The sequence below is a fragment of the Macaca thibetana genome, chromosome 19, assembly GCF_024542745.1.
Source record: "Macaca thibetana thibetana isolate TM-01 chromosome 19, ASM2454274v1, whole genome shotgun sequence".
NCBI lineage: Eukaryota > Metazoa > Chordata > Mammalia > Primates > Cercopithecidae > Macaca > Macaca thibetana.
Window position 1 is genome coordinate 33,815,757 of NC_065596.1, and position 18,134 is coordinate 33,833,890.

At 45.0% G+C, this 18,134-nt stretch overlaps 1 protein-coding gene across 18 annotated transcripts in view; it reads left to right on the forward strand.

The window, feature by feature from the left end:
• Positions 1-18,134, forward strand: part of LOC126943010 (zinc finger protein 845) — a 223,377-nt gene that overhangs the window by 121,917 nt on the left and 83,326 nt on the right. For 5 of the 18 annotated variants that reach the window (XM_050771236.1, XM_050771235.1, XM_050771242.1 and 2 more), the window contains one exon: positions 1,652-8,585. The exons of 9 other annotated variants lie outside the window; for them this stretch is intronic. In XM_050771236.1, the coding sequence (XP_050627193.1) occupies positions 1,652-4,470 (2,819 nt within the window). In that variant the 3' untranslated portion in view covers positions 4,471-8,585. Of the gene's footprint in view, positions 1-1,651; positions 8,586-13,772; positions 13,950-18,134 lie in introns of those variants that run through there. 4 more of the 18 variants (XM_050771253.1, XM_050771233.1, XM_050771248.1 and 1 more) reach the window with 3 other exon arrangements.

Here is an 18,134-nt window from a genome sequence, read left to right on the forward strand (position 1 = left end):
GTGTATTTTTTTGATCTCATACATCAAAAGGTAGTGATCTTAATATGTATTTCAGTTCTTATGTTGTATGCTGCTGGTAAGTAGAAATTGTGGCTTTTGTTTTTTTTTGTTTGTTTGTTTGTTTTTGTTTTGTTTTTGTTTTGGGACAGAGTGGCGCGATCTCGGCTAACTGCAAGTTCCACCTCCTGGGTTGATGCCATTCTCCTGCCTCAGCCTCCTGAGTAGCTGGGACTACTGGCACCCGCCACCACACCTGGCTAATTTTTTTTTTTTTTTTGTATTTTTAGTAGAGATGGGGTTTGACATTGTTAGCTAGGATGGTCTCGATCTCCGGACCTCATGATCTGCCTGCCTCAGCCTCCCAAAGTGTTGGGATTACAGGTGTGAACCCAGCTGTGGTTTTTTTCATAACAGAGAATTGTTTAGAATTCTGCAGGCTGTATAAATGTACTTATTATTTGCTTGCGGATTTTATGTATTACGTTACTTTACTAATTAATTTTTATGACTGTACATAAGGCTTTTTGGTACGTGTTATGCAATATAACTGACACACTCCACTCGTTAGTGTCACAAAGTGCCGCCTGGCGCTGTGGCTCACGCCTGTAAAGGAGTTTGGGAGGCTCAGGTGGGTGAATTGCTTGAGTCAAAAGTTCGAGGCCAGCCTGTCCAACATGGTGAAACCCCATCTCTACTAAAAATACAATAATTGGCCAAGCATGGTGGCGCATGCCTTTAATCCCAGGTTCTCAGGAGGCTGAGGCAGGAGAATGGCTTGAGCCCAGTAGGCAGAGGTTGCAATGAGACGAGATTGGGCCATTGCACTCCAGCCTGTTGTGACAGAGTGAGACTTCATCTCCAAAATATAAAAATACAAACAATTTTTTTAAATGTCACAACATGCCTTTTCTGCATGAATAAAAGTAATTTTATAACAGTTGTTCAGAAAAATATTGTATTAGCTTTTTTTTTTTTTTTTTTTTTTGAGGTGGACTCTCACTTTGTCACCCAGGCTGAAGCACAGTGGTGCGATCTCAGCTCACTGCAACCTCTGCCTCTTGGACTCAAGCAATTCTTGTGCCTCAGCCTCCTGAGTAGCTGGGACTACAGGCATGGGCCACCACACCTGGCTTAATTTTGTAATGTTTTCTTATCTTCTCAGTGCTATGACTATTTGACAATACAGAATTTTCATTGATTTTGGTTATCCTTATATGAGCTTGTTGTGGATTATTTTCCGATATAGTATATTGTGTGGTCCTTTAGCATTTATTTGTATATAGTAAATATGCTGTAAATATGAAGAATATATGCTTTTCTCTTCATTGATGTGACAGTGATATGTTTTTTGCAAACTCTTACACAGTTTAGGGTCACAGTGGAAAAATACTCCTTACTTTAGGCTTATACACGTTTGTGCCCTGTCAGCGTTTTGACATGATATTGGAAATAGACTTCCGTAGAAATGATTTCAAGCACATGTAATCGCCCTTTATTTATTTAAGAGTCTTACCCTTTTGTGTTCCTAAACTTTCAAGATAATGTTTGGGAAGTTTAAAATAAGTATTGCTTTTTGTGTCCTATTTACACATTTCAGTATTATATACCATCTGTACTTAAGTGGAAACCTGTTGGTGTTTATATTTTGTAGATATCTCTTCCAAATGCATGATGAAGGAGTTCTCATCAACAGCACAAGGCAATACAGAGGTGATCCACAGAGGGACAATACAAAGACATGAACGTCATCACATTGGAGATTTTTGCTTCCAGGAAATGGAGAAAGATATTCATGATTTTGAGTTTCAGTGGAAAGAAGATGAAAGAAATAGCCATGAAGCACCCATGACAAAAATCAAAGAGTTGACGAGTAGTACAAACCGACAGGATCAAACGCATGCTGGAAACAAACCTATTAAAGATCAGCTTGGATTAAGCTTTCATTCGCATCTGCCTGAACTGCATATATTTCAGCCTGAAGGGAAGATTGGTAATCAAGTTGAGAAGTCTATCAACGATGATTCCTCGGTTTCAACATCCCAAAGAATTGAGAAGTCTATCAACGATGCTTCCTCATTTTCAACAGCCCAAAGAATTTCTTGTAGGCCCAAAACCCATATATCTAATAACTGTGGGAATAATTTCCTGAATTCTTCATTACTCACACAAAAGCAGGAAGTACACATGAGAGAAAAATCTTTCCCATGTAATGAGAGTGGCAAAGCCTTTAATTATAGCTCACTCTTAAGGAAGCATCAGATAATCCCTTTAGGAGCGAAACAGTATAAATGTGATGTGTGTGGCAAGGTCTTTAATCAAAAGCGATACCTTGCATGTCATCGTAGATGTCACACTGGCGAGAAACCTTACAAGTGTAATGATTGTGGCAAGACCTTCAGTCAGGAATTAACCCTTACATGCCATCGTAGACTTCACACTGGAGAGAAACATTACAAGTGCAGTGAGTGTGGCAAGACCTTCAGTCGAAATTCAGCCCTTGTAATTCATAAGGCAGTTCATACTGGAGAGAAATCTTACAGGTGTAATGAATGTGGCAAGACCTTCAGTCAAACGTCATACCTTGTATACCATCGTAGACTTCATACTGGAGAGAAACCTTACAAATGTGAAGAATGTGACAAAGCTTTCAGTTTCAAATCAAACCTTGAAAGACATAGGAAAATTCATACTGGAGAGAAGCCATACAAGTGTAATGAATGCAGCAGGACCTTTAGTCGGAAGTCATCCCTTACACGCCATCGTAGGCTTCATACTGGAGAGAAACCTTACAAGTGTAATGAGTGTGGCAAGACCTTCAGTCAGATGTCATCCCTTGTATACCACCGTAGACTTCATACTGGAGAGAAACCTTACAAATGTGAAGAATGTGATGAAGCTTTCAGTTTCAAATCAAACCTTGAAAGACATAAGAGAATTCATACTGGAGAGAAACCTTACAAGTGTAATGATTGTGGCAAGACCTTCAGTCAGACGTCATCCCTTGTATACCATCGTAGACTTCATACTGGACAGAAACCTTACAAATGTGAAGAATGTGATGAAGCTTTCAGTTTCAAATCAAACCTTGAAAGACATAGGATAATTCATACTGGAGAGAAACTTTACAAGTGTAATGAATGTGGCAAGACCTTTAGTCGGAAGTCATCCCTTACACGCCATCGTAGACTTCATACTGGAGAAAAACCTTACAAGTGTAATGAGTGTGGCAAAGCCTTTCGTGGGCAGTCAGCACTTATTTACCATCAAGCAATCCATGGTATAGGGAAACTTTACAAATGTAATGATTGTCACCAGGTCTTTAGTAATGCTAGAACTATTGCAAATCATTGGAGAATCCATAATGAAGAGAGATCTTACAAGTGTAATAGATGTGGCAAATTTTTCAGACATCGTTCATACCTTGCAGTTCATTGGCGAACTCATAGTGGAGAGAAACCTTACAAATGTGAAGAATGTGACGAAGCTTTTAGTTTCAAATCAAACCTTCAAAGACATAGGAGAATTCATACTGGAGAGAAACCTTACAGGTGTAATGAATGTGGCAAGACCTTTAGTCGGAAGTCATACCTTACATGCCATCGTAGACTTCATACTGGAGAGAAACCTTACAAGTGTAATGAGTGTGGCAAGACCTTCGGTCGAACTTCAGCCCTTGTAATTCATAAGGCAATTCATACTGGAGAGAAACCTTACAAGTGTAATGAGTGTGGCAAGTCCTTCAGTCAGAAGTCATCCCTTACCTGCCATCGTAGACTTCATACTGGAGAGAAACCTTACAAATGTGAAGAATGTGACAAAGTTTTCAGTCGCAAATCAAGCCTTGAAAAACACAGGAGAATTCATACTGGAGAGAAACCATACAAATGTAAGGTTTGTGACAAAGCTTTTGGGCGTGATTCACACCTGGCACAACATACTAGAATTCACACTGGAGAGAAACCTTACAAGTGTAATGAATGTGGCAAGACCTTCCGTCACAATTCAGCCCTTGTAATTCATAAGGCAATTCATAGTGGAGAGAAACCTTACAAGTGTAATGAATGTGGTAAGACCTTCCGTCACAATTCAGCCCTTGAAATTCATAAGGCAATTCACACTGGAGAGAAACCTTACAAGTGTAGTGAATGTGGCAAGGTTTTTAATCGAAAAGCAAACCTTGCACGTCATCATAGACTTCATACTGGAGAGAAACCTTACAAGTGTAATAAATGTGGTAAGGTTTTTAATCAACAAGCACACCTTGCATGTCATCATAGAATTCATACTGGAGAGAAACCTTACAAGTGTAATGAGTGTGGTAAAACCTTCCGTCACAATTCAGTCCTCGTAATTCATAAGACAATTCATACTGGAGAAAAACCTTACAAGTGTAATGAATGTGGCAAGGTTTTTAATCGAAAAGCAAAGCTTGCACGTCATCATAGAATTCATACTGGAGAGAAGCATTAGAAATGTGAAGCATGTGACAAAGTTTACAGTTGCAAATCAAGTCTCAAAAGACAGGAGAATTCATACTGGAGAGAAAGCTTACAAATGTAAGAGTTTGTGACAAGGATTTTGGGCATGATTCACAGCTGACACAACATACTAGAATTCACACTGGAGAGAAACCGTACAAGTGTAATGAGTGTGGCAAAGCTTTTGGTGGGTAGTCAACACTTACCATCAGGAAATCCATGGTGTAGGGAAACTTTACTAATGTAATGATTGTCACAAAGTCTTCAGTAACACTACAACCATTGCAAATCATTGGAGAATCCGTAATGAAGAGAGATTTTAAAAGTGTGATAAATGTGGCAAATTTTTCAGACATTGTTCATACCTTGCAGTTCATCGGCAAACTCATACAGTAGAGAAACCTTACAAATGTCATGATTGTGGCAAGGTCTTCAGTCAAGCTTCATCTTATGCAAAACAAGAATTCATACAGGAGAGAAACCTCACAAGTGTGATGATTGTGGCAAAGCCTTTCCTTCATGTTCACACCTCATTAGACATCAGAGAATCCATACGGGAGAGAGATCTTTACAAATGTCATAAGTGTGGCAAGGTCTTCAGTTCGAGGTCACTCCTTGAGGAACATCAGAAAATTCATTTTTGAGATGATTGTTCCAAATGCAGTGAGTATAGCAAACCATCATGCATTAATTGGCATTAGAGTCAATTCAGCATTGACTGGAGTTTGGGTTGACTTAACATTGAGTTCAAGCATTAATTGACATTGAAGTGTTTATGTTTAGAAGATTGGGCCAGGCAGGGTGGCTCACGCCTGTAATCCCAGCACTTTGGGAGGCCAAGGCAGATAGATCACTTGAGGTCAGCAGTTTGAGACCAGATTGGCCAACAGATGTGAGTCACTTTTCCCAGCCTGTTTTTTTGTTTCTTTAAGAAAAACTGATAGGGATTTTTGTCGGTATGTGTTGAAAATCACATTTGTTTGAATAATCATTTAACAATATTAATACTTCCAATCCATCAATATGGGTTATATGTCTATTTAGTTTTTTTGATCAATGTAGATTTCAAGGTACAAGCTTCTCACCTTAATTCAATTTATTTGTAAATATTTCTTGTTTTAAGTTTCATAGCAAATTGAAGTGTGTTCATAAGTTTCTTTTAACATTATTTATTGTTAATGTAAGGAAATTCAACTAATTTTGGGTGATGATTTTTTGTATTCTGCAAATACACTGAATGGGTTTATTAGTATCAGTAAAATCTTGGTTGAGTCTTTGTGATTTTCTTTCTTTCTTTTTTTTTTTTTTTGAGACAGTCTTGCTCTGTTACCCAGGCTGGAGTGCGTTGGCATGATCTCGGCTCACTGCAATTGCTGCCTCCCTGAGTCAAGTGAATCTCCTACCTCAACCTCCTGAGTAGCTGGGACTACAGGCCCATGCCACCATGCCTGGCTAATTTTTGTATTTTTAGTAGAGATGCGGTTTCCCCATGTTGGCAAGGATGGTCTCAGTCTCCTGACCTCATGATCCACCCTCCTTGGCCTCCCAAATTGCTGAGATTACAGTCATGAGCCACCGTGCCCAGCATTTTTGTTTTGTTTTGTTTTGTTTTTTGAGAGGGAGTGTCGCTTTTGTCACCCGGACTGGAGTGCAGATCTTGGCTCACTGCAACCTCCACCTTTCAGGTTTAAGTGATTCTCCTGCCTCAGCCTACCGACTAACTGAGATTACAGGTGCCTGCCACCATGCCCGCATAATTTTTTTGTATTTTTAGTAGAGACAGGGTTTCACCATGTTGACCTGGTTTGTCTTGAACTACTGAGACCTCAGGTGATCTACCCCCCTCAGCTTCCCAAAGTGCTGGTATTACAGGTGTGAGCCACTGCACCCAGCCAGTGATTTTCCATATAGAATATCATATCACCTACAAAGAAATAATTTTTTTTTTTTTTTTTTTGAGACAGTGTCTCACTTTGTCACCAGGCTAGAGTGCTGTGGCATGATCTTTACTCACTGCAACCTCTGCCTCCCGCATCCAAGCAATTCTGTCTCAGCCTCCTGAGTAGCTGGGACTGCAGGCAAATGTCGCCACACCTGGCTAATTTATTTACTTTTTTATTTTAGTAGAGACAGGGTTTCACCATGTTGGCCCAAATGGTGGGCCAATATGGTGAGAACCTTGAAGAGAACTTGAAGAGAATCTCCTATGTTAGATCTCCTAACTTCATTATCCGCCTGCCTTGAACTCCCAAATTGCAGAGATTACAGGTGTGAGCCATGAGCCCGGCGCCAACAAATATAATTTTACTTTTTCTAATTTGGATGAGTTTTACTTCATTTGCTCTGTCTAGGACAGCCAGTATTTATTGAATATAAGGGATGAGAGCATTCTTGCATCATGTGAGATCCTACAGGAAAAGCATTCCATTTTCCTTTATTGGTTATTTCAGCTGTGGTCATTTCATGGATGGTCTTTACATTTTTGAGGTAAAACTCTACCTATATTGTTTAGGATTTTTACGAAGAATGAATATTGAATTTTGTGAAATGCTTTTTATCTGTCATTCTGTGCAAGTGTGTATCCCATTGATTTGAGTATGTTGAACCATCCTTGCATCCCATGAATAAGTAGCACTTGAATATTTACAATCCCTTTTTATATCCTCTTGAATACAGTTTGCTAGTATAAGGGTCTTCAAGAAGTTCATGGAAAAATACATATGAAAAATTTGTGTGTGAATTTCACACTTTTTGCACCAAAATGAACTGATATAAACTTGTTACAACATGTCTGAACAGGCTCTAGTTTGAGGTACTCAGAAGGATAAGATGTGAGTTTGAAAAGAACCTCTATCAGAGCAATACAAATTCTATTAAAATTAAGAAGAAACATCAAATTTACAATAAGACCAGACGCAGTGGCTCAGGCCTATAATCCCAGCGGTTTTAGAGGCCAAGGCAGGTGGTTCAAGACCAGCCTGGGCAACATAGGGGGACCTCCTCTCTGCTAAAAGTAAAAAAAGTCAGCCAGGTGTGGTGGTGCACCCCTGTGGTCCCAGCTACTCTGGGTGCTGAAGTGGGAGGATCACTTGAACGAGGGATTTTGAGGCTGAAGTGAGCCTGATTTCCCCACTGCACTCCAGCCTGGGTGACAGAGCTAGACCCTGTCTCAAACAAGCAAATGAGAGGCATAATTCCTCCTTTGAGAATAAAGGAAAAGATTTTCCTTCCTTTTGTGTCTTTTCTCAGGACATTTATTTAGAAAATTTGTAAATGTACTTTCTCTGTCTTCAGAAGTGGTATTTTTAAGAAACAATAAAACTTGTTTTCATCTTAGTGGTGATCCAGGGGTATCTTTCTAAAGGACTTGGGAGTTCTGTCTTTGAAATGCAAACAACAAAAAAGATAGTACCTCTATCTCAGTAGTAAATTAAGTCATTCAAAATCAGGCTGGGTGTGGTGCCTCACTCACTCTGGGAGGGTGAGGCAGGTGGATCACCTGAAGTCAGGAGTTCGAGAGGAGTGTGACCAACATGGTAAAACCCCATCTCTGAGAGATACAATGGAGGTTGCAGTGAGCGGAGATTGTGCCACTGCACTCCAGCCTGGGCAATAAGAGTGAAACTCCGTCTCAAAAAAGAAAAAAGAAATCAAGTAATTCCAATTAAAAAAAAATTTTTTTTTTTGAGGTGGAGTCTCCCTCTGTATCCCAGGCTGGAGTGTGGTGGCCTAATGTCAGCTCACTGCAACCTCCACCTCCCGGGTTCAAGTGAATCTCCTGCCTCAGCCTCCTGAGTAGCTTGGTACTACTCCAGGCGCCACCACGCCCAACTAATTTCTGTATTTCTAGAAGAGACGGCATTTGCCATGTTGGTCAGGTTGGTCTCCAACTCCAGACCTCAAGAAAGTGATCCGCCCACCTCGGCCTCCCAAAGTGCTGGGATTACAGGCATGAGCCACTGCCTCCAGCCTCTTTTTTTTTTTTTTTTTTGAGATGAAGTTTCTCTGGTCGCCCAGGCTGAAGTGAAATGGCGCTATCTCACCTCACTGCAACTTTTGCTTCCCGGGTTCAAGCAATTACACTACCTCAGCCTAAACCTACCAAAATCAAAATGGCTAGGAGAGTGACCTCTGGTCGTCCTCACTGCTACACTCCCACCAGCTCCATTACAGTTTACAAATGCCATGGCAACATCAGGAAGCTACCCTACAAGGTCTAAAAAGGGGAAGCATGAATAATCCACCCCCTTGTTTAGCAGACTTGAAGAAATAACCATAAAAATGCGCAGCTAGCAGCCCTCGGGGCCCCTCTGTCTATGGAGTAGCCATTCTTTAATTTTTTTACTTTCTTAATAAACTTGCTTTCACTTTGCACTGTGTACTCGCCCTGAATTCTTTCTTGTGCAAGATCAAAGAACCTTCTCTTGCGATCTGGATCCAGACCCTTTCCTGTAACATATTTCTCTGTCCTGGAACATTAACATATTATGTTGTCAACAAAGTTTATCTTAGAAGTATTTGATTATATAGCAGGAAAGGCTAAAAAAAGTATTTGAGAATAACTCATTTATAGTGTGGCATAAAATTACACATGTAAGGGACACCTGGTTTATTTATATCCACTGTTTTAAAGTTAGTGCTTTTCTTAATCCGCCCCCCTCCGCTTTTTTTTTCAATTGAGACCAGGAAGGGAGCCCTGTGGGAGGGGGTCTTATTTTGCTGCCCATGCTGGCCTGGACCCCAGGTTCAGCGATCCTTACACCGCTGTTTCCTGAGTGACTGGGACCCCAGGCTCCCGCCCCCACGCCCGCATCCCTGTTGTGTTTAAGCAGCAGATGGTGACCTCACTCATCCCTGGCCTGCGCACTCCATCCCGCATCCCAGGCAGTGGCCCTAGGGAAGTCTGGAGCTGAGCACAGGGTGGACTGTCCCTCCCGAGTGAATGAGGAATAGAAAGGGAGTGCATTTCTACTCTGTTCTGTGGGCCGTCAGCGTAAAATTGCTCTTTCCACTGAAGCAGAGCTTTGCATTTTACATTCTAGTTTGCATCCCCGTTTCACACAATTCCAAGGCTTTTGAATTATGCTTCAGCATCCAAGGCGGGTCTCACCTCCAAAACCTGGAAAACACAGGCTGCGGAGGGAGGCGGAGCGAATTGTAGGCCCCGCCCCGCCCCCGGGATCCCTCCCCCGCAGGCCACTTATCCACTTCCGTGCCACGCCCCTTGCCCTTCGCGCCCCGCCCTGCCTCGCCCGGGCCCCGCCCACCTTATAACGGGGTTCCTCCCAGGCCTGGCTTCTGTCCTGCGCAGATTCGCACAGACATGGAAGCGGGTCGCCTCAGTGAAGATCACACTGCAGCGCCTGAGTTTCGCTCTGTCTCTAGTTAAGTCGGTCCTTCGCAGGCCCCCGGCTCTGCTATACTTGGGAGGTGGGGTCCCCAGAGACCTGGAAATTCCCGCCCCCCTTCCTCCACAGAGAGCATATAGAGACTTCCCTGTGAGAGTCCGCGGGTCGCTTCCTTTTGGGTTTTCTTGTTTGTTGAGAAGGGGTCTCACTCTGCCGCCCAGGCTAGAGTGCAGTGGCCCGATCTCGGCTCACTATGACCTCTGCCGGCGTGATCTCGGCTCCCTATGACCTCTGCTGCCCGGGTTCAAGCGATTCTCCTGCCTCAGCCTCCTGAGTAGCCAGGATTACAGGCACCTGCCACCGTGCCCGGATAATTTTTGTAGCTGTTGGTATAGACAGGGTTTCACCATCTTGGCCAGGCAGGTCTTGAACTCCTTGTCAGACCTCTGAGCCCAAGCTAAGCCATCATATCACCTGTGACCTGCACGTATACATCCAGATGGCCTGAAGCAACTGAAGAGCCACAAAAGACGTGAAAACAGCCAGTTCCTGCCTTAAGTGATGACATTACCTTGTGACATTCCTTCTCCTGGACAATGAGTCTCAGAAGCTCCCCACTGAGCACCTTGTAACCCCAGCTCTTACCTGCAAGAGAACAACCCGCCTTTAACAGTAACTTTCCGCTACCTACCCAAATCCTGTAAGACTGCCCTTCCCCTACCTAGCTCCCTTTGCTGACTCCTTTTTCACACTCAGTCAGCCTGAACCCAGGTGATTAAAAAGCTTTATGGCTCACACAAAGCCTGTTTGGTGGTTTCTTCACGCGGACTCGCGTGACACTCCTGGCCTCCTGATCTGTCCGCCTAGGCCTCCCAAAGTGCTGGGATTGAGGCTAAGCCACCGCACCTGGCCTCCTTTTGGGTTTAAGGTCGGTCTGAGGCTGGTCCCGTCCCGGGTCTTTCTGCCATAGGGCCGTGTAGATGCCTTCTATCACGTAGTTCCTGCTCAAAACCGTTTCCTGACCCCTCCTCCCGCGTGCACTTTTTAAAGTCCTCACCCCAGAGGTAGATTCCCGCCCTTAGTGCCTCCCAGCCTCTCCCTCGCTGGTCCCTGGAGTGCAGCCCCACAGCCCCAGTCCCCCGGAGGCCACGTGCCTTGCCTGATCCTGGGAACCTGCAGACTCCACCCCTGCCCTAGGGCGCCTTGCCTCCCACCTCCCTCCTCCTCATGCAGTGCCCTGCTGCTCCCCAGTTCAACCTCTGGAATACATGCTCTCCGGGGAGGCAGCCATCTTACTCCATCCCCTTCCAGTGAGTATGTGGGCCAAGGAGATCAGGAGAAAGAGCGAGCGAGCGACTGAGAAAGGAGCAGAAAAACTGAGACAGTTCTGCTTGGTGCGGTGGCTCACGTCTGGAATCCTAGGACTTTGGGAGACTGGCGGTAGGGTTGTTTGAGCCCAGGAGTTTGAGACCAGCCTGGGCAACATGGCGAAACCTCATCTGTTGGTAGCAAGCCCTAAGCCTATCATAAACAGGCCTTAAAGAAACTGGCCATAAACAGGATTTCTGCAGCAATGTGACATGCTCATGATGGCTGTCACGCATACTGCTAAAAGTTGTGAGTTTGCTACAGCAGGGCAAGGAATACCTGGCCCCGTCTGGAGCAAAAAACTGCTCAAACCACAGACGATAGCAGGAGCGGCCTGGGCCTTGACAGCATGTTTTTGCTGCAGATAATCAGCCAGAGCCTGTTTCTCTGTTCCTGGCTGAGAATGCTTTGTTTCCCACAAGGAATGCTTTTAGCTAATGTATAATCTATAGACGCAATGCTTATCACCGGCTTTCTGTCAATAAATGTGTGGGTCAAACTCTATTAGAGGCTCTCAGCTCTGAAGACTGTGAGACCCCTGATTTCCCACTCCACACGCTATATTTCTGTGTGTGTGTGTCTTTAATTCCTCTAGTGTCGCTGGGTTAGGGTCTCCACAACCGAGCTAGTCTTGGCACTCATCCTTACAAAAAGTTTTTTTTTTAGAAGTTACCCAGGTGTGGTGGCACACATCTATGGTCCCAGCTACTTGGGAGGCTGAGGTGGGAGGATTGCCTGAGCCCAGGAGGTTGAGGGTGAAGTGAGCTGTGCTCCCATCACTGCACTGGCACCTGGATGAGGGAGCAAGACCCTGTCTCCAAAGAAAAAGAAGAAAAAAAAAAAGGAAAAGGAAAAATGAAAAAGAAAAGAAAAACCCAATCTGAGACAGAAAAGAAGAATGAGGGCCTGGCGCGGTGACTGAAGCCTCCAATCTCAGCACTTTGAGAGGCCAAGGCAGGCGGATTTCCAAGCTTTGCATTTAAGTAAATTCTGTATTTAATCATATATTTGAAACTTTATTATTTACTGCTGACATCAATTTCTGTCGCATTGTAGGAGCCTCACTAGAGAGGGCACCTGTCGCCATGTTGTAAAACTCACACTTGTCAAAAAGACATGGGTTGTGGTTTCTCCCCCTCCCTCGCTCGGGATGAAGCTAGTTAGCTGACACAGATGGTCACCTCCATTACCAAGTAGAGCCGGGATGAACTATGTGTGACCAAAGGTGGTGTCAAGTCCTCTTCCCTGAGGACTGATTAGTGTTTATCTTGAAAACATGTACTTAATGGGTTTTATAGAACAGTGAAGTTTCTTTCTCTCTTTTAAACCTCTCAGCTGTTTGCCTCTATTGCCCATCACATTCTGGTCTAAGGCTTATGCATTAATAAAACGGTTTTATTTCTTTTATTTCTTTATCTATTATCTCTATACATCTATAGGTGTTTCGTCATTTGGGGGAAGACTTTTTTGTTTTGTTTTCAATTATATTTTCTCAACAATTAGAAAGTGAAGTAAAAAGTATTTGTTGGGCCAGGCACAGTGGCTCCCGCCTGTAATCCCAGCACTTTGGGAGGCCGAGGCAGGCGGATCACTTGAAGTCAAGAGTTTGAGACCAGGCTGGCCAACATGGTGAAACTCGTCTACAAAAACACAAAAATTAACAGGGCATGGTGGCACAGGCCTGTAATGGCAGGTACTCCCATAGCTGAGGCAGGGGAATAGCTGAAACCCAGGAGGCAGAGGCTGCAGTGAGCCGAGATCCCGTCACTGCCCTCTAGCCTGGGCAACAGAAATACTCTGCCTCAAAACAAAAGAAATAAGTAAATAAAGGAATAAATCTCTTCTACAAATGTGCTGAGACAACTAACTGGATATCCACATGGAAAAGAATAATGTTGGATCCCTATCTCACACAATCAAAATTTTATTTTAAAACGTTAAAAAAAAAAAGGAAAAAAAGGTGAGAGAGAGAGGAGGAAGGGAGCCCTGCGGGAGCGGGTGTTACTTTGTCGCCCAGGCTGGCCTGGACCCCAGGCTCAGCGATCCTCCCGCTGCTACTTCCTGAGTAGCTGGGTCCTCAGGCTCCCGCCCCCGCGCCAGCATCCCTGCTGTGTTTATCTAGCAGGTGGTGAGGTGACTCCGTCCCGCATCCCAGGTGGTGGCTTTAGGGAAGTCTCTGAAGCTGAGCACAGGATGGACCCTCCTTCCCAAGTGAATGGCAATAGAAAGGGAGAGGATTTCTATTCTGTTTTGTGGGCCGTCAGCATGAAATCGTACCTTCCGCCAGGCAGGGCCGTGCATTTCACATTCTAGTTTGCATCCACGTTCCAGACAATTCCAGGGCTTTTGAATCATGCCTCAGTCTTCTTAGCTGGTCTCGCCTCCAAAAGCCGAAAACAGAGGCCCTGGGAGCCAGGCTGAGACGCACAGGTCCCGCCGCGGCTCCTCCCTGCGTCTATTCTAAAGGGTAAAGTCTCTCTGCCTCGCGCCCTGCCCGTACCTCGCCCAGGCCCCGCCCACCTCCTCGCGGGTCCCGCCCAGCCCTGGCTTCTTTCCTGCGCGCGCAGTTTCGCGCAAACCCGGAAGCGGACCTCGTGGAGTGACGGTCCCATCGTGGCGCGTGAGTTTCCCTCTGTGTTGTGTTAAGTCTGCGCTTCCCAGGTCCCTGGCGCTTCTGTACCTGGGTCGTGGGGTCCCCACAAACCTGGAAATTCTCAGCCGTCTTCCTTCACCCAGAGCAAATTGAAACGACCAGGTGAGAGTCCGGGGTTCGCTTCCTTTTGGGTTTAAGGTCGCGCTGAGGTTCCTCCCGTCCTGGGTCTTTCTGCTGTAGGGCAATGTATACATTTTCTATTATGTAGCTTTCCTGTTCTGAAACTTTTTCTGACTCCTCCCGCCCCGCGCTTTTTAAAGTCCTCCTATGAGAGGTGAATTCCCGCCCTGGGCGCCTCCCAGTCTCGACCTGGTCCGCCCCTGGAGCGCAGCGCCGCCGTCCCAGTCCCGAGGAGGCCGCGTCTTATGCCTGGTCCTGGGGTCCTGCAGACCCTACCCTTGTCTTAAGGCGCCATTGCCCCGTCACCTCCCTCCTCCTGCGGGCCCTGCTGCTTCCCAGGTTCCTCTCCGCAATCACCACTTTCCCTGAACTCGCGTTGGGGAGATGCCCGGGGCCTGCCCTGTGACATGGGTTGTTCTTGCCTGCCCATCTCCAGCCCCTGGAAAATGCGCTCCCCCGGGATGCAGGTGTTTTACTCCAAACCTTCCTGTGTCTTAGTCCAAAGCCTCCGGTGATTGTGTGGGCCAAAGGGATCAGGAGACAGACATAGAGCAGTAGAAAACCTGAGACAGAAAAAAGAATAAGAAAGGCTCATAACAGATGGCAAAGTAGAGGATGAGTGAGGGATTTGCCAAGAGACAGCAGATGTAGGAGGAAAAAAAAAGCAGGAGGAGAAAAGCAACTGGAGAAATGTAGAGCAAAGCTAGATGTACAGAGAGATGAAGGACAGCAAGGTAGGGAGAGGAACAGCAAAGAGGGAGGCTCATCAGAGTGAGGGAGAGGAGAAGGGATTTGGAGCCAGGACAAACAGAGCAGAGTGGTGCTCGTGGCAAGGAGAACAGAGGGAGAACCACAGCAGGGAGGACACCTGGGGATCTGGGGTTCCAGAGAGCGGGTAAAGGGGGGTATAACAGGGAAGAGAGAATTTAAGAGGGAGAGCAAAGGAGGCACAGAGATGGTATTGCGGGAAACTGAGGACTAGAGAGGCGGATATGCGGGAGACGAGGATGTTTATTCAAGGTAGGCACTGGCTTAGTGGATTTGCATCTAAAAAGCTGAGCATTTCAACAAAGACAGAGTGGGCTTTTTATAAGCAGACTTACAGAAGCAAAATAAAAGCAGTTAATCATGTAATGATTGGTCACCTAATCTATACCATAGCATAACTTGTGACCTTGCATAGCTGGTGGTCTTGTAGCTGCAATGAAAGAAAAACAAGAACAGCTAAATACAGACTTTTTTTTTTCTCTTCACTCTTGTTCTAAAGTGGGGGTGTTCGACTTCACAAACTGTGTTATCTTTTTTATTTATTTATTTATTTATTTTTGAGGCAGAGTCTCGCCCTGTCACCCAGGCTGGAGTGCAGTGGCGCGATCTCAGCTCACTGCAAGCTCCACCTCCTGGGTTCATGCCATTTTCCTGCCTTAGCCTCCTGAGTACCTGGGACTACAGGTGCCCGCTACCACACATGGCTAATTTTTTTTTTTTTTTGTATTTTTTGTAGAGACGGGGTTTCACTGTGTTAGCCAGGATGGTCTCGATCTCCTGACCTCGTGATCCGCCCACCTCGGCCTTCCAAAGTGCTGGGATTACAGGCGTGAGCCACTGCGCCTGCCCAGACCAAACTATCCTTGAAGTGAGCTTGCTAGGCAGAGGAAAACTTGTTCTTTTCTTTTTAACCTTTGCCTTGCCTGTTAGTTTTCTTGGAGTGAATGAATGCAGATTGATTTTTTAAATTTCTGCCTCAGTTTTCTTCCTTTGCTGCTTTTTATAAATAAGATTTTAAGAGAAGCCACCACTATTACTGGATTCTTCATGAAAGAGCAGGTTTTCTTCTTTAGGCACAGGCTGATATTTATATAGAGCTATTAGCTGAGTGGTAGTCTGCCTGGTTACAATTGCTTCTATAGTTGACTGAATGTTCTTAACAAGAAGAGGTAAAATTATTCACTAGGTGAAAACTTGGGGTTATAGCATACATAAGGTTGTTATTTCCTGAGTCACAAATTGAGCAGGTGGTCTGATTAGAAGTATAAATCTTTTTTTTTTTTTTTTTTTTTTTTTTTTGAGAAGGAGTTTTGCTCTTATTGCCTAGGCTGGAGTGCAATGGCATGATCACGGCTCACCACAACCTCCACCTCCTCGGTTCAAGAGATTCTCCTGCCTGAGCCTCTTGAAAGGCTGTGATTACAGGCGTGCACCACCATGCCTGGTTAATTTTGTATTTTTTTCGATACAGGGTTTCTCCATGTTGGTGAGGCTGGTCTTGAACTCCTGACCTCAGGTGATCCACCCGTCTTGGCCTCCTAAAGGGCTGGAATTTCAGGCATGAGCGACCACGACTGGCCTTTATAAATACAAATTCTTTTTTTTTTTTTTGAGATGGAGTCTCTCTCTTGTGGCCCAGGCTGGAGTGCAGTGGCGCAATCTCGGCTCACTGCAAGCTCCGCCTCCCGGATTCATGCCATTCTCCTGCCTCAGCCTCCGGACTAGCTGGGACTACAGGTGCCCACCACTGCACCCGGCTAATTTTTTGTATTTTTAGTAGAGACCGGTTTCACCGTGTTAGGCAGGATGGTTTCGATCTCCTGACCTCGTAATCCACCCGCCTCAGCCTCCCAAAGTGCTGGGATTACAGGCGTGAGCCACCGCGCCTAGCCGGAAAACTACTACTCTTAAGATTTCTAACCACATTTACTTCCTTGACTAGTCCTCAAGCTTCAGCTGTGGGTAGATTTGTCAGCTTCCAGTGTGTGTCTAGAGCAGGGCTTGTCGTCCCCTCGAGCTTCAGCCATGCATAGACTGGTCAGCCTCTGGAGTGACCAGAACAGGGCTGTCGTCCTCAGCAGCAGCTTGGTCTCATCTCACGATCAGCCGAGTTGGATGATCTGGGTCTTGCTGGCTGGTCCACTTGTCCTGAGCTGCTGGTTTCAGCTGACTGTGGTGGATCTAAGGCACGATTCCTGCAAGTTTAACAGCAGTAGGTGTGGATGAGATTACAGTATAGGGCCCATCCTATATGGGTCCTAGAGAAGTTGGATTCTACTTTTTAACTTAAACAGAGTCTCCAGGTTTAAAGGGGTGTACTGGATCTGTCAGACTTAGAGGCATTCTTTCTCGTATTCAGTGATGGACTTCTTGCATGGCTATTCTTAAAGCCTGCATTTGCTTTCTTAAAAGTTAATCCTCTAGTTCTTGGAGTTCACTTTTAATTTGACTTATGATTGGAGGAAGCTGACTGAACAAAGTCTCATAAGGTGAATACCTAGTTTGTTTGGTGCGGGTGTCTCCGAGGAGGACCGTAGGAAACACCTGATCTTATCTCAGATGAGTTTCTTGGCAAGATTTCTTCAGTAGCTGCTTGAGTGTCCAGTTCATGCATTTTATTTTCCTTGAACTTTGCGGCTGACAGTCTATGTGTAACTTCTATTTTATTTTTAGCAGTCTTGTAAAATCTTACACTATTTCAGCTACAGATGCCGGCCTATTGTCTGACTTTAAAGTTAGAGGTAGTACTGATAAGGTCTTTTATCAGTACTTTAGTCACGTCTTGTGCTTTTTCTGTTGTGGTGGAGAAAGCCTTAACTTATCCTGAAAAGGTACAACTAAGCACTAGCATATACCAGTAGCCTCTGGCATGGGGCAGTTCAGTAAAGTTTATAAGCAAGTTTTCACAAGGCCTGGCTCCTACTTCTTGAATTCTTGGGGCTGAGTGGGCCCCTGTCGTGGGTTATTCTGAGCACAGGTTAAGCATTGTTCACAAACGGCTGGAGTGACAGCAGAGAGCCGCAGCACATAAAAATGGCTCTTTCGTGGCCTGGTGCAGTGGCTCATGCCTGTAATCCCAGCACTTTGGGAGGCCAAGGCAGGCAGATTATGAGGTCCAGATTTCAAGACCAGTCTGACCAACATGGTGACAACCCATCTCTACTAAAAATACAAAAAAAAAAATCCGATCGTGTTGATGGGCACCTGTAATCCCAGCTAGTAGGGAGGCTGAGGCAGAAGCATCTCTTGAACTCGGGAAGCAGAGGTTGCAGTGAGCCGAGATCGTGCCACTGCACTCCAGCCTGGGTGAGAGAGCAAGACTCCGTCTCAAAAACAAAAAAAAGGAAAGAAAGAAATGGCACTACATAACATTTCTAATGCTGTTTTTCTTATATGAGT